At 41.8% G+C, this 17,294-nt stretch overlaps 1 protein-coding gene across 2 annotated transcripts in view; it reads right to left on the bottom strand.

The window, feature by feature from the left end:
* Positions 1–15,904, bottom strand: part of evla (Enah/Vasp-like a) — a 61,154-nt gene extending 45,250 nt beyond the window's left edge. Inside the window, exon 1 of one of the 2 annotated variants that reach the window (XM_050061536.1) lies at positions 15,494–15,904. In XM_050061536.1, the coding sequence (XP_049917493.1) occupies positions 15,494–15,498 (5 nt within the window). In that variant the 5' untranslated portion in view covers positions 15,499–15,904. Of the gene's footprint in view, positions 1–7,789; positions 8,079–15,493 lie in introns of those variants that run through there. The other variant, XM_050061535.1, reaches the window with a different exon arrangement.
* Between the last annotated feature and the right edge of the window lie 1,390 nt (positions 15,905–17,294).

Genomic DNA, 17,294 nt, shown 5'->3' with positions numbered 1-17,294 from the left:
AGGATAACGCACCATGTCACAAAGCTCAAATCATCTCAAACTGGTTTCTTGAACATGACAATGAGTTCACTGTACTCCAATGGCCTCCACAGTCACCTATCTCAATCCAACAGAGCACCTTTGGGATGTGGTGGAACAGGAGATTTGTCATCATGGACTGTCTGATGCTATCACGTCAATATGGACCAAAGTCTCTGAGGAATGTTTCCACCAAGAATTAAGGCAGTTCTGAAGGCAAAGGGGGTCCAAACTGATACTAACAAGGTGTACCTAATAAAGTGGCCAGTGAGTATATGGTTGGTTCCCACTAGAGGACTTATCCTTCCGACTTTGATCCTCTGACTTTACCTGCTGAGCCACCATGAGGTCAGATTTGTGGCACTGAGTGAGATGTCTCTCTGCAATCATTGAATTAGAATTGAGATTTTGTAATTTTGTGATTCCCTAACTTCATCTAGCGCCACCATGAGGTCAAAGTTCCGAAATGTTGTCCAATACTTTGGCTAATGACTACATACTCATTAAACTAATTAAACTTTTATAGCCGCTCTCCCACTGCACCATAACCCATTAACACCCACTAACATCTGGCTTTTATATTTAAAGTGAACGTTTACAATTGGCATTCATTTCCCGGGACAGATGACTTTGCAGTCATTACAGGTATTTATTGATGCCAGCTCCAACTGGCTTTGATCTGAAGTGATGGAATTAAGCCACCCAGGAGGGCAAATTTTCACCCCTTTTCTGGTGCAATGCAATGACACACTGCCACAAAATGCTGTCCGTCTCCTTCCAAGCAGCATTCAAACATCGTTCAGAATTAGTCGGCACTAAGTTTGAGAGAGACTGAATGAGTAAGAGATATAAAAAGAAGTAATCACTGTAACATTCTCACTGGCCTTCATGCTGCTTTCTACTGTTTACTAACCTGTTCTCTGGCGCATTTGTGATGTCTAACGTGACACTAGGGTTGCAGTGATATATAGCGGTTTTCAAGGTATACCATGATATTAAGGTTGAGGGTTATCATACCGTGTACATTTGCTTATCTATGCTATTGAAAAAAAAAAAAAAAACGCAACTGGACAGGGAATCTCCCCTTTACTTGAGTTATTTTCTAAGGGGAGACTTTTTACACATACTTCCGTTAACAAAATGGTTTCAAGTCTCAACTATAGTAATAAAACGTATGTTCAACCAACAATAACCCGTCTGTTTTCATTCCTTTAAGGGTCATTCTGAGTGATAATAATATAAATTCTGTAATACCTTGAAACTGCGATATTTTCTGAGACGATTATCGTACCATGAAAAATCTCATACTGTTGCAATCCTATGTGACACACCACAGCAGAGCAGGGTACACTGCTCTGGTCTACTGGTAATGTCTATCCCCTATTTTTAACAGGTTTTCTCACATTTAAAAAACATCCCACATATACACACTAATTTGGGTGGAAAAGGGAATTAATCAGTGGAGTTTCATTGTCTGTAGTCATTGCTGTTTACTCGCAGCGCCAGCAGAGAACCCAACAGAACACCACTTCACACAATTAGGTTAGAGAGCGAGGCTTTTGCTTAAGCTCTGGCTACCCTCTTTGGCAGACAAACTGCTGCGGATCACTAACCGTGTGTCGTTTGTCACCACAGACACCCAGTTAGTAATGCTGCAAATACAACAACAAATGCTTTCGTCAGTGGGCAACAGGCCCAAACACCATTGTGTTACTTCGCTTGGGGACAGGTAGTGACTTAACAGACATTCTTTTAAATGAAATGATGATGTTTAAATGACCTGTACAGGGTGTACCCCACCTCTTGCCCAGTGACAGCTGGGATAGGCTCCAGCATCCCCACGACCCCTAACGGGATAAGCAGTTACGGAAAATGAATGAATGTTGAAATTATTACTTTAAACATGCTAAACTAAGTTAGCATTGCCACTGCGAGCATGTTAGCATGCTGATGTTAACATTTAGTTCAAAGCACAGCTGAGTACAGCCTGAAAGAGCCGGAGTACAATGGAATCACAGTTCCCCGTAAATCTAGTGGCGACTATTCAACCAATTACAGGTCGTCTTCACGCAACGATCAATATATGATCATATATGATGATGAATATGATCACAACATGCAATAAATACACCCATCAGGAGCAAGACACACAAAACTCAGATTAATTCTGTCCCTCTCTCTCTCACTGACACACACACACACACACACACACACACACACAGAGTCCCAGGACTGACGGCATAAGGATGACAGAATATTACTCTCTGACCTTTGCCCTCTCTGGTTCACTGCCCTCAACTCTAATAGCTGACCTCATATGCCACAGTGACAGCAAACAACACACACGACACAGAGTCACCCCGCCATGGGGCGTGACAGGCCACTCTGCGGCACAAAATGCCACTTGTGATTGGTTAAATGAGGGTCACAGGCAACAGTGATTGGACAAACAGGAGAATCAGTCAACAGGGATTTTTTTTTTTTTTTTCGGGGCTCGCAGTAACGCCTGTGCCAAGAAGAATTACCGTTGGCTCGTCCGCGGCTCTGGGTGCCCAGCTGGACTGCGGGACATTTCTGCGGCGGGCCGGGCAAATGTTAACAAGCTCGATCTGTGACAGACGAGTCTCTGCTGTGCCCCGAGGACGGGACACTGCCCGCTCACTAACATTTCAAAATGGTAACAGGCGAAAACTGCTGCAGGGCAAGTGATCGCACTGAGCAACAAACATGTGATTCTCTGTGTCCCAGGGTGGGACTGTTGCTTATAACACAGACGTGATTAAGAAATACATTCAACCAGTGCACATTAGAAGTAGCATATTTAAAACTTACCGTTCACAGGCACAATTTAAGTCAAAATTAAATGCAAAACCAGAGGAAATGAAAATTTAGAAGATCTCAACTTTGACCAGGGAGTGCCTCTAAGACATCGCTTTATCTTTCTAAGAACTTGTTTTGTTTTTCCTCAGACACTTCCTAAAAAATACTCCACTTTTTTGTGGCTTTGATGGTCTTTTTGTCCAAAAATAAATGTACACACAGCTGCAGCAGCTCTGCACGTCAGAAGTCTGTCTCAGGGATTAAATTCAAGTCTTTACAGATTCATTTCTCAAAAATAAAATAAAAAATCACTCAGAAAAAACAGCTTCAAAGTAACTCAGACTTTAAGACAGTGATTGATGTCCTTGTTTTAGGGACTAAACACATTTTCACACATACAACAAATGTTTCATTTCGCCTTTTAATAGTGTTACTGTATGTCCTCTTTATTAAAGGCTGCTGATTGAGTTTGTTCATAATCTTCATACAGAATCTCATTAATAGTGATTACTTCACCTCAATTACATTTTCTCTTGAATGTATATTTAACCTATCCTACACATTATATACATACTTTTTATTCTTATTTCTATTTCATACAGTGTTTTACAGTGTGGCATAGTGCACATACTTTTGTATTTCTAAAACTTTCAATACTAGTTTTATGCATTGTAAAGCAGCATAATACACATATTTTTATTTTTTAAAAATATTTTACAAACTAGTGTTCAACATTGTAACATAATGCACATTTTTGATGCCTTTTTTTAAAAATTAATAATATTCTATTGATTTTTTTTTTTTTTTCCTAACATAAACAGTGTCACTGAGTGTTAATAAATCAAATGTATATACATACACAAGGGGAAAAAAATAATAACTTAATAAACTCAAAGTTAGTCTAATGTTTTTTATTCATTCACGAACCTTTATCCAATAGTTCTTCAGAAAGTATTTTTGATTTTGATTCTGTGACAATATGTTGGTGGTGCCTAAGGTAACACTTACAATTTGGCCTGTCACAATGACTACTTTTGTTGGACATTATATTGTCCCCGAAATAATTATGATAAACAATATTAGTGTCATTCTAAGACCACTTTATGCCACTGTTACGATGATGATAGCATAATAATGCAAGTGCACCAATTCAAAGCGCAATGAACTTTAAATTCGACCAGAAATGACAATAAAATGTGTCTCAGTGTAGTGTTTTTCTGTTTATTCAGTGTTGTGTCCAAGTCTAATAATGGTCAGGAAAAGCCTGCTGTTTATTTCGGCATCAAATTCTGGTGACATTCTTTTGTAAACAAACACGCATGTAAACACAACAGGTATTATGGTATGATACGTGGATATGACCTCGATCATTGTTGCTGACGTCTCTAAGATCAAAACAATAATTAGCATGACAGGCCGTCTAACTACAAAGCTCTCGCTGTGGAGAATGTGTATCAGATCATAAACTAACCATGAAAGAACAAAGAATTACCACCTCACGGTTGTTAGTCTCGGCCAACCAAAACAGTTACAGTTTGCATGCATGCCTGTCCAGACTCATATAATATACGTAGTGAAGACTTTGGAGGAATTTCATTAAAGGTATTAAGTGTATTTTTTGGCAAAACGCAGATGCCTCACACACATCTTCACCCTGACAGCACAGAAGATCTACACAACCACCACAGTGTAAAGGTGGGCAGTGTCATCCTGAACACTTTCATCAGCTCACATTATAAAGCTCTGAGGACAGAGATGTCATGAATACAGGATATTTTTCACGACTGCATTCCAAAAATATTTAATCTTAAACTAGACGGGTAGACAAAAACATCATTAGTAATGTAGATACAATGGCTCAGCAAGTAGAGGCATTTATTGTTCAGTACAATCACCCATTACAGTCAAAGCTATCTGGTTCCAATATTGGTTTCATACAGAATCAATACACATAATGAGACTAAGGATTCTCTGATGAAATACTGATTAGGAATCATCGTCTTAAATACGGAGATCACTTAGCGGTATCATACTGCATCTACAACGAGCTGCAGTAAAGTCCCCCTGAGTGAAATCAGCATGTTGACCCCCATAACGACATCACTTATTCATTACATATCTCTGTCGATGCCAATATGCCCTCTGGCTAATTGTCATGGACACATACAGTACAATACGGATAGCAACCCCCCACTTCTATGCACACCCTTCCCCCACCTCTTCTTCTCCTTCTCCTCCGCCTCTCTCCACCTTCCAGTCCTGTCACTAATCCTGATCCTTAAAGGGAAACGCCGCTTCCTTTTGGAGGAAAAGACTTCAGAGGAGACACAAACGAATATACAAGGGGTACGAAATGACAAAGGGAATATAAGTCTGTCTATATTTGACAGAGTTTCAGTCAGCGTTGAATACAGTCTTGTATCCTGTGTCATTAACTGGAATTTGTGCCATTACTGATTTGTCAGCTGAAATATGTGGAGGATGAGAGGGGCAAGAACGAGAATAAATGACAGCTAAACAGGAAGAAATTACAACAGGATTGTTTAGATGAAGATTTAAACAGAATTTCAGAAACCTGCTAGAGGCAACACTTAAAGGGACACTTCACCCCATAATCAAAAATACATATTTTCCCTCTTACTTGTGGTGCTATTTATCAAGATTGCTTTGGTGTGAGATGTCGAGTGTTGGCGATATCAGCCGTAAAGATGTCTGCCTTCTCTCTAATATAATGGAACATGATTTTTCCAGAAATCATGACCCAGTTACTCAAGATAATCCACAGTCCTCACTGAGAGCAACAACTACACTCACCAACCATATCACCGCGCAGAAGGGAGCCTTTATGCTCCACTGTCTCGCAGGTTCCCTCAAATTTCAGCTTTGCCTTGTGGTTACGCTGCTGTCATGGTCCTACTACTACTGCTACTATTACATGATTATTATTAGCACATATATAAACTGTCATATATTAACATATATGCCACCAAAATACTATTATTGTAGCGACTGTCATTACTGTCTGTCCTGCATCTCTCTCTGTCTCTGTCTCTCTTTCTGTCTCATTGTGTCATATGGATTACTGTTAATTTATTATGTTGATCTGTTCTGTACGACATCTATTGCATGTCTGTCCGTCCTGGAAGAGGGATCCCTCCTCAGTTGCTCTTCCTGAGGTTTCTACCATTTTATTTCCCCCCGTTTAAGGTTTTTTTGGGGAGTTTTTCCTTATCCGCTGTGAGGGTCCAAAGGACAGAGGGACGGTAAATGGATGGTAAATGGACCTGCATTTGTATAGCTCCTTTCTAGTCATCCAACCACTCAAAGCACTTACGAGTCACATTCACCCATTCACACACACATACATCATACACTGTGCCGAGGCTACCATACAAGGTGCCACCTGCTACTCACACGTGCAGATTGGAGGAACCAAGGATCGAACCGCTGGTCTTCCGATTGGTGGACGACCCACTCTACCTCTGAGCCACAGCCGCCCCGGGATGTTGATTGTGATTTGTGATATTGGGCTTTACAAATAAAACTGAATTGAAGGACGCGTGCATCCACTGCGAGTTCACCTAGCACCACTAGCTAACGTTACAGCTCAGCCGAGGAGGACGCTATTGATGTTTGCATCTTGCACTGTCATAAGCACGAGCCTCTCGTCCATGAGTAGATGCACACTTCCTTCTGCGCAGTGATACGGTTGTCGGGTGTAGTTCGGAAGGAAGAAATTAGTTCCTACATGAAACTGCTCACAACAAGGTCTGTGGATTATCTTGTGTAACTGGGTCATGATTTCTGGAGAGAGACATTGCTGTTGAGTTTTTCAGATGTATTTTATTTGGCGCTGAGTGCCATCTAGCTGCATTATATTCGATAGAAAGCAGATATCTCAACGGCTGATCTCTCCAACACTCTGCAACTCACCCTAGAACAATCTAGACTGATAAACAGCACTACAGGTAAGAGGGAAATATGTGTTTTTGAAATGATGCTATAATATAAATCTAAATTTTGTTTTGTTACACTGCAGTATTATAGTCTGAACGTCAGTATGAGCAGCACCTGATAAATAATGGACACACTGTGAGAGAGGTTTTCCCTGTGATGTACTGTACTTTACAGTAGATTACTAGAGTGCAAGCGGTCAAGCGTAAACCTCCGATGTTATCTCTTCTGCCCCACTCTGCGCTCCACATCTGTATTTGAGCTTCAACAAATCACCACGTCCCGCTGTAATCTGCCGAGGCCATATTATACAGAGACCCCTCTATCCTTGTATCATCTGGCTTTTGATAGTCCCACTCGTGCAGCCTTTCAGAGATTAGCGCGCTCTATCCCTTTCTTCCTGCCTTTCTTTCTCACACATGCAACGAGTCAGATGGGATCCGTCCTGTGAACGACAGAGAGCAGCTGAGCGGACAGACTGACAGACTGCGAGGGACTCGTTCCTTCTTCCCAGGAAAAAAAAAAAAAAAAAAAAGACTGAACCAATGAAAGATTGCTCGAGGGTAACCAATCAGGCGTCTCTGCTAACAGCTGGCTCCAGAGAAAACACAGACAGAGGGGTGGAAAAGAAGGAGACAGACCAGAGAAAGTCGGCAACTCCTAGAGGAGATTTTCCTCTCCCGTTTTTCCTCGCTTCCTCTCCAACTTAAGACAGTTGCATTATTATATAAAACAGCATGTAGAGCTGGGACAACGCTGAGAATGACACGTAAAGAAATGCAGGTTTTGTTGCAAACAATCCTACAAAAATGCAATTTGAAGACGCCAGCAGATTCTGTGGTCTGAGAGCTGAGCCAGGCTTTAAACAGCAGCACTCCTAGGAGAAGCATTATCATTACAGCACACTCCACAGCCAATTTTCCTTTTACTCACACCACTCAGCACAGAAACACTAAAAAAGAGGCAAAGGTGATGATGAGGAGTGGCGCTGGCTTACCCGAAATCGTCCAGGGAATACATGTCGCTGGAGAAGACAGCCTAGTCCTCAAGCGAAGGATGAAAGGAGGTATAAAGGGAGAGATTATGGAGGAGAGGGGGAAGTGTCAGTGTGAGAGGAGAGAGCGGTACACATGCTGTCTGACGCTGAAGCAAATCCAACCTTTCCCTCTTCTTCACATCCCCAGAAAAAATGTTTAAAAGATCCACAATGCCAGCAGAGCAAACATAAGACTGAGACACAGAAGGAGTGGGAGGGAAGGAGTGAGCGAGGGAGATGAGGAGTGTTGCAACAGAGTAAGGGAATGCAAGAGAGAGGGAGAGAGAAAGAAGAACATGTGACCGGAGCAGACCAGTCACCTCGCTCCGCTTTGAGGATTGTGGAGTGCCGTCTTTCAACCTCCAAGGAATCATTTCCACTGGATGGAAATTACATGTTAGCCTATATAGGAAACAGGAGTGCTTCCACAACCCGCCTTTCTATAGCATGAACGGTTCATCTTTAAATAGACTCTACGGCAACAGAATTTAAAAATAAAAGCAAGCCGTAACCCCTAATCACCAATTAACTACAGAGTGGGAAACACACAGCAACACACCGCTTCATTCATTCAGCCCGGCTTTCATAAAAGGGCGCACTCTCCAGCTCAAAAACTGAGCGCACCGCAGGAGCAGATGCAATGATTCGTTTTATTTTCGAGCAACCGAGGCTTTTATTCATCCAGGGTAACATTTGTGGTTTCCTTGTGGCGTTATCAGAATTTGTCCTCAACCTGGTGGTCCATCTGTCCACAGCAAACTTAGACTATTAAGCTTCTTTGCCACAGTGGGCCGAGGTGTGGGAAACAAACAAAGAGCATTGTGGTCCACTGAAAGATTAGGGGACTTTGTGGGTTTAGAAAATACTAAGAAACATGCAACAGACTCTAGAAGGTCAGTGAAATACAGGATAATCATCTTTTTTTTTTTTTTTTTTACAAAGCAGGCCTTTTAGGAAATAGCCAACAGGAACATGCATCAAACATTAGTGGCAGACGCTAATGTACATCCAAGGCCGAACTGTGTGAATGTATATGAGAGAAGTGAAACAGCTGACTCACAACTACAGAACATACACTCAACACTGGGGGACGCAGATATGAAACAGAGGGTACGGGAGTCCTTCACCTGCAGACTGCGCCTGATAATCAGTGATATGATTATACTGTAAAACTTCAATTAAAAGCCTGGTCCCAATTAAACGCCCAGTCCCTTTGACTAGCCCGGTGTAGCTACACATTTTGCCAAATAAAGGCCTGTCTCAATTAGAGGCCTGGTCTGGTTGCCAAGCTGTTAATTTTTATAGAAGTTCTTTGGATGGATTGTCGACGACCCACTTGAGCTAACGTTAGCTAGTTGTTTAGATTGAAAAATCTTTTAAAACTGGTTAATATGGAGACGCTACACACTGTTAGCTTGGTTGACTTCATTTTACTGAAACCATGAGCACCAGAGAAGACCGTAAGTAATTCAGATTTACGAAAAATAAGTGGTGACCCCCTTCTTCTGAAGCTGTCATAAAGTCAGAATATGTGTCCAATCTGCGATCGGCCAGTAAGTTATTTATATTCGTTTAGTCCATAAGAGCCCCATTTCTTGCTCCATCCCTGACAATTGCAGACATGTGTTTTTATTATTTTAAATTCTATGTATCAATTGTGTCAATAAATCAAATCAATAATCAAATCAAACACAGAATGGATATGTTATTCAAAGCCTAATTTTATACAAGTAATATTCATACTGATTTAAAGAAACAATTTGATCATATTTGTGAAAGGAATTAAAGGCCTGTCTCAATTATAGGCCGGGCTACTATTTGAGGTTATATAGTATAACACTGATTATCAGGCAGTCTGCTTTTTTAGTTAATTTTCAGTAACTCTTGTACTTGTCTTACTCCTATTGTTACTGTATTAGGCACTGGTTTTGCTTTTGCTCCTTGAAAACACTTCTTATCTTGTATATTTGCATATTTCGCCAGATATTTAATACTGTACTGATTCTAAAATCAGGTCCAGTGAGTGATCCTGACCTGGGGAAACCACTGGTTGTTCTGGTTGTTACTGGCTGTGAAGGTTAAATTGTGTCAAAATAAATTTTGTCAAAATACAAATCTACATATGCATTCATGTTTTCATTGTTATAGAAAAATGCACGTTCTAATTGCTGATGGGAATGTGTCACGTGCGTCCCCCACAAAATCTACACCTATGTACACACACAGTGTTAAAACGGGGTTGAACTACAGGACGCTGGCTTGATTAGTGTGTGGTTGGTGTCATCTGAAACGGCCTGTTTGACCTCCATTAAGTCAAATTACACACCCAATCTCCAATAATACAAAGCTTGTATATGATGTATGGGATCTGCTATAAAATGGCCTGATTACAGTCTGATGCTGGGTATGATGGTTTGTGGTGTTTAGCGCAGGCTATACATAGTATATGGTATGTGGTGAGTGCAGAGCAGAGACTAAGGAACACATGGTATTTGCATTTACTGTATAGAAAAGCCAATGCTCAAACTGAATGAAGATAATCATTGACAGTAGTTCTCAGCCTTTCTGACTTGTCTCCTTTTAAAACAAAGCAGTGTGTACTTGCAACCTGCTGTCACTGCATCCACATATCTGTGGGTAACAACCACATTAACTACGGAAAGATCTTTTCCCCTGTGTTATCTGAATTGTCTTTAGGAGCCTGAAAAGGATATTCAGCAATTCACATGTGAAAAAAGCAAAAACAAAAATAAAGTAATACACAGGGTTGTTCTGTTTTCCTACCCTGACTCTTCTTGCACCCCCTCAGGTTTATCTTCTATCCCCTTGGGAAGCACTGATCTAGAGAAACTGCAGTTATGAATTGTGTCAAGAAATGAAGTGGCCAGATACACATTTACAGAGCACAATGCAACACACTGCTGTCAGTAACTGCTGACATCTACAGGAGGCAGAAAAAACAGCTTCAACACTGTCATTTTGAAGAAACTAAATCCCTGTTATAACATCACCACAGAGAGACAGTCCTCTTCGAGTGCATGTATGTATGCAGAATTTATCAGTCGTCTGAATATTGTGTTATCGTTTTCACATGAATATTGATTAATCCACATCTTGTTTTTGCTCTTTGTCCACCTGCAGATACAGCTGAGACCATATATTTAAATACACCTCGGCACAGGACATTGAAACCTGACTGAGTAACATGAATTCTGTCAGGAGGAATGAGCCAAAATTCCAGCAGAGCGTTGTGAGAAGCTTGTGAAAGGCAGCCCCAAGCATGTGACTCAAGAGAACCAATTAAAAGACAATGTCACCACATACTAACAGGGGGTACATGAACTTTGGACCCTTTGAAAATCTGCTCTAGTAAATAAAAGCTGACATAAATTACTTTATCTTGCGATGATATCCCATAGAAATAAAGTGGATACCCTTTTGACTTAACACAAAAAATGGATGGTAAAATGATGTGTCGAGTTGTGAAAAAATGTCTTTAGCCTTGGTGTATTTAACGATATGGCCTCAGATAACGATAATGTGACCCCATGGTGTCACTCGTCTCATTTAGCTTTAGTCTACAGACATAATAACAGCTCTGTGACAACACAATGACAGCGCAAACAGGCTGACGTTTAGCTGATATCATATTTACCTTCCATGTTTCCAGCTTACTTTTAGTGTGTTAGCATGCTAACAGCTGAGGCTGAGGGGGTTGTTAGTTTTGCAGGTACTTGATCATAAACCAAAGTACTGCACAAATAAATTTGCTGACCAGAGTCAGTGGGCTTCATCCTCTGGGGACCATGAATGTCTGTAAAAGAATTCATGGCAACCATTCAATAGTTGTTGAGATATTTTAGTCTGAACCAAAGACAGACATCACCATCCATCCTGGTCAAGCTGCTAGCATGGCTGAAAAATTGTTGATAACCCATTGGTGGATTGTGAGACAATGGGGCCCTGGGTCCAGACATGCAGAAAGCCCAACCACCTTTCCTACAATTAGGCAAGACATCGTACACATTGTAATCGTTTTGTATCTCTGTGTGGTCATTTTGAGTCTCTTCCTGGTTGTACGTGTCTCTTTGAGTGATATTCTGCAAGTGAATGCCAAGGGGCCCCTGGGCCTCTGCCCAAGAGGCCTGTTCAGTAATCCATCCACATGATAACCTCTTAAAACTGGGAAATGTTGGCGTAACCTGATATGACCGACCTTTGCTTAGCACTGGGTATTGAAAGTCAAGTACTATATGGCCCATTTTTGTGTTTGTACACAGCAATGACTTTTTTGTGGGCGGAGCCAAACTGGTGTCAGAAAGCGACACCTCATCAGTAGCGGTGTCGGAGTGAGCACCAAAAAACTAACGATTATTTTTCATTGTCGACTAATCTGTTGATTATTTCTTCGATTAGTCGACTAATCATTTCATCGAAAAATGTGTTAAAATGTTGAAAAATCTCGCCCTATCTCTCCCAAACCCCAAAATTATGTCATCTAATGTCTTGTTTCATACTCATGCCAAAGGGTTTTAGTTCACCGTCATGGGGAGTGTGTAAAGCTACCAATATTTGAACGTGAGAAGCTGCAATAAGAGTATTTTGGGGTACTTTTATATGAAAAATGACTCAAACCGATTAGTCAACCACTAAAATAGTCACTGATTATTTTAATAGTCGATTAGTCATCGATTAGTCGACTAATTGTTGCAGCCCTACTTTGTATACCTCGTGGAAAAAACCCAGCATCTTTACTTTATGCTCTACAATACTTATGTTCCCTAACAGAAGCATGTCCCTCTGTATCGCAGGTGTCAAATACCAAACAGTACCATTGAACGTCTGGTGAGATGTGTCATCTTGTTTACATATTGTTTGGTCAGAAAGTGTCTGATTTAAATTTAAATGTTGCCAGTTTTACAATAGGGATTCACAATACACAAAAAGAATCATACTGTGATTATTTTGACAGATATTGCCATTGTGATATGAGTCATGACTTTAGTGGGAATGGTAAGTTTAGCATTTCTATTCACTAAAAAAAAGATGATGATGTGATTGTTGCTGGGGTCTGCACCAAACACGCATGTTCCCTTCTGGAGTATGTCTGTAGCACTACAATGCTTCATTTATTTGGTACGTTGTGACACAGCTGCTGCAATTCAGAATTTGGAGACTGCACTTGACAATATTGGGATTATTACAATATTTCGATCGATTGCGTAGCCCGATTTTACACTATTTAAACCATGTTAAGATGTATTTAGAACTGCAATGATTACTAGATTAATAGATTAGTCGATCAATAATAATCGATGAATCATTTCTGTCATTTTTCAAGCAAAACCAAGAAACATTTGCTGGTTCAAGCTTCTTAAATGTGAGATTTTGCTGCTTTTCTTTGTCATTTATAACAATAAATGAAGAGTTTGGGGGGTTTTGGGCTGTTGGTTACAGAAAGAAAGCAAACAGAAGATGTCACTTTTGGTTTTGTGGAATTGTGCTGAGCATTTTTCACAACTTTTTGACATTTTACAGACTGAATGGTTAACTGATTAATTGTGCAAATAACAGGCACATTAGTGGAGAATGAAATCAATAATTAGTTGCAGCCCTAGTTGTGATTCATATTTGAGAACTCCAGCTTCTTTTGTTATATAAAAATCACTCACATAGATAAATTCAGCTGTCATATGGGCACTAGTATCGACAAATCTGTAAACAATCCCCGGCCCTGTCTGATTGTGATTTAATTACTTCAAAGTCCATTTCCTTCACCCTGCCTCTGCCTGCTCTCCCTGAAAGGCTGCGTCAGTGAAACCCTGGAGAATGTGAGTGTTGTGGCGGTACGTGGTGACGCCGGCTCACGTGGAGGAGTTGCTCTCTGATCAGCTCGCAGGGCAGCAGCAGCAGCAGCAGCCTGCAGTGAGATGCATAACTCAGCGTTTTACCTTCCACTGGCTGCACTCGCTCATTCTACCTCTCCTACGATGAGTCACCACAACAAGCAGCTTCAGAAATCATCCTGCATTAACGGTCCAGGACGGACGCCTCGCGTTTTGCCCTCTTCCACTGTTCCTCACATGCACACACATGCATCCAACCGACCAAATGACAATAGCCAGTCTGACAGGAGAACAGAGAGAACGCATCCCATAATCAAACCACCACTGTTACTGGACTAAAAATATCCCAGCCACACTCACATACGTGCACACCCCTCTCAGCACGTGCGTGGACATACATAACCCTTACATAAACGCAGCAAAGGAGGCAGTGACGCTGAACAAATTATCTCATTGAATTACATCTTCGTCTTGACTCTGCAGAAAGAGGAGCCGGGTCACCTTGTTGTTGCTTTGTGGAGATTTAAGACTTCCCTTTTGGGCCTGAGTCAAAGAGCAGATCTGCCTCTGGCAACGACACACACACACACAGGATGGGACGCGAGCAGCACACAGCTTTGCAGAAAAGAGGAAACGGCGTGTGCGTCCAACTGGACTGGAAGATATGAATCTTACATGTTTACAGTCTGGAGAGCAAAACAGTGCAGCGACTGGAGCTGAGAGCTGTGTGAGGTTACAGGAGAGGGGTGAAATATGTGGATGAGGGAGACTTCACACAAGATATCCAGATGTGAGAGCACCTATGGCTCTCTCTCTTCCTACCCTTATTCCCTTTCCTCTCTCTGAAGGGAGGAACTGCACAACTACACACCCCAGACAGCCACACACACACACACACACACACACTGGTAGCTACAGTAAAAACAGAGAGTGTACTGTATCTGAGGAGAGCTGTCAGAGTGAATCTGAAGCCATAAAACAAAATGATGCAGGCTGCAGCTACGGAGGCACAGAGGAGTCAAACTATAGGCAGCAGGGGGGGAGTATAAAGGGACGGTTTCATAAATAGAACAAAATACAGAGACTCTGCTGCTGCTGGAGAAGATTTGGCCCTCGGTGCATACTGCATACCAACACAAGCAGGGGAAGGCTGAAAATACCCCCTGTCCATACAATGAGGATTTAAACAGCAGACATTTTTCCATAGGCTGCATATGTGGATCAGTCATGGAGTGGGCTTATGTAGGTGTATGTGTGAGGAAGGGGGTGGTGGTGGGGGTGGGGGCGTCTCATAACCTGCCTGGCAACCACCAGAATAAACACCCTCCTCCTCCTCCTTCTGCGATGGATATAAGCGCCCTGACTTATCCTATTCCGCTCGCACAGGCCATATTCGCCGCTTTATTCCAACCAGGTGCACCATATGTGCAGAAATACATGATGCTGTCGTTTCCATGACAACCTTAGCCTGGCTTAAACCCTGCATTGAGCACGCTGGGCGGGTCCGGCGGTGACAATAGAGGGCTAATACAGAAGGGAAACGGCACAAGTGATGCACATTAATCGCCTTGTATATGTTGGGGTTGGTAAAGGACGCGTATATGGAGCTGAGGCCCTGTGGGTGGGCCCCTGGGTGCTCACAATCCTGTCTTAACGAGAGGGAGAAATAAGCCACAGCTTGTTTAAGATGCTCTTATTGTTGTATATTGTTTTAAGATGAATGTATGAATGCAGTTTGCTGGAGGCTGAGTGTCGGTGCGCATCTGTCATGACGCGTCAAACAGAGCGCATGGTGCTGGCCGCCGCCGCCGCCGCTTACCTCATTCTCCCGTCTTTTATCCAGCCGGAGATGATGGCACTGGCGAGGCTGCTGAACACAACCGACAGTCCGCTTGTTTTTCTGTATACACAGTCTGAGAGGCTTCACCGTGCGTCCCCTATATGCGCCTCTGTAGAGATATTAGATGATGAGTCGTGTTGCAGGAACGCTAAGCGAGGACACGAGCGTTTTCTCCCATCCGCTTTGTGCTCCGTTGTCTCTGCTCTCCACGCGCGCCGCTGCGTATCCGTAAGTCCATGTTCAGCCGGGGCTCGAGCTCGGTAGAAGACGGTGAACGGTGGTGGTCAGCCGCCGCCTCCCTCATGCCATGGTTTCTTCCCATTCGGAGTGTTTTGGTGAGGTGGAGAGATTTGGGGGGGAAATGCTAATGCTGCGCGCGAGGAGGGGAGAGGGGGAGGAGAGGCCGGCTCAATGCTGCCCACCTGTGGAGAAGACGCGCACGTGCAGCCTAATGGCGCCCCTCTACCCATGACTACAGGGACTGTAGGAGCTCTGTGGATACAACTAAATTTATGTTTTTTGCAAATCTAAAAAAGGATGAAATTGTTTTATAAGATAATTATGATGGATTTAATCTATTTATTTGTACCTGAAACTGTCCCAAACACAGATAAGTATTTATTAAAGATACTTTTATCAAGTAGCTGGAAAGCCATACAGTTGATCCTCCAACATTGGCCCAACAGCTGGGGACTATAAACTAAATACACTGTATGAACAGACTTTTATTTTAAGATGTGAGATGGAAAAATGTACAAATAAAGTGGGACATTGTAGGCCTGTTTTTTGTTTCTTCAATAAAAAAGACTTACAAAAGAAGGATGAAATGGTTTCACTGTCTACAGATGGACTTTACATTGAGTGTCTCTTGGGTGTGATAATGGATGATAAACTGTCATGGAAATCTCATATAGAACATGTGAAGACAAAGGAATATTGTGTGTGTATGTGTTAGATCACAAGACAATGAGAAGCCTGTACTGTTCTTATTCTGCCGTACTTAAGTTTACACAGGACATTGTCACCTCTGTCCCTCTCACGCATAGTTAGATTACACTGCTATTTATATTCATATTTATTTAACTGGTCACTCATTCCATTGTGCACTTTAAATACCAGATGCCTCTTAGTCCAAGGCTCTGCTGGAACCCTCCTTACTCTACATGTGTGCTTTTATTTATCTGTAGCCGAGCACAGAAGAACATTTCACTTTAAGCACCAGTTTGCACGGACGACATTAAAACAGATGTGTATTTCAGTGGCAGGTGTTAAACTGAGGAATTCTTTAGACAATGATTTAAAGGGACGTCTAACTATTTTTCAGTTTAAGAAAATGTATAAAGAACAAATAACTGGACTATATGGATCTGACATGTAGGAGCTGTTCTGGCTTCTGATTCTTCTGTTTAATCAGTGATGTTTCCATCTGAAATTACTGTAGGTACTGGGTATTAACTGCAACTGTCAGATCGTCTGTTTCTTATTTATGTGTGTTTTGAGAGAGAGGCAGGTAAAATCAGACTGTTTTCTTCTCCCTGCTCCTTCTCGATCATGGAATGTGTGTTATAATTTTTGACTGTGGCTTTGTTTGCTGCGGATGGACATGAGTGGAAAAAATAAATGAATGAATGAATTTTAGTTCATGGGCCACATACAGCCCAGTGTGATCTCAGATGGAGAATGGCCAATGAATCCATCGCACAATAACCTTAAAGGACCATCAGCTCCAACATTTTCTTTTTTTGTGTGTAAAGAATTACATGTACATTCTGTAGATGTT

The sequence above is a fragment of the Epinephelus moara genome, chromosome 14, assembly GCF_006386435.1.
Source record: "Epinephelus moara isolate mb chromosome 14, YSFRI_EMoa_1.0, whole genome shotgun sequence".
Classification (NCBI taxonomy): Eukaryota; Metazoa; Chordata; class Actinopteri; order Perciformes; family Serranidae; genus Epinephelus; species Epinephelus moara.
The sequence above is the reverse complement of the archived record's forward strand: the minus strand, read 5'-3'. Positions and strand labels throughout refer to the sequence as shown.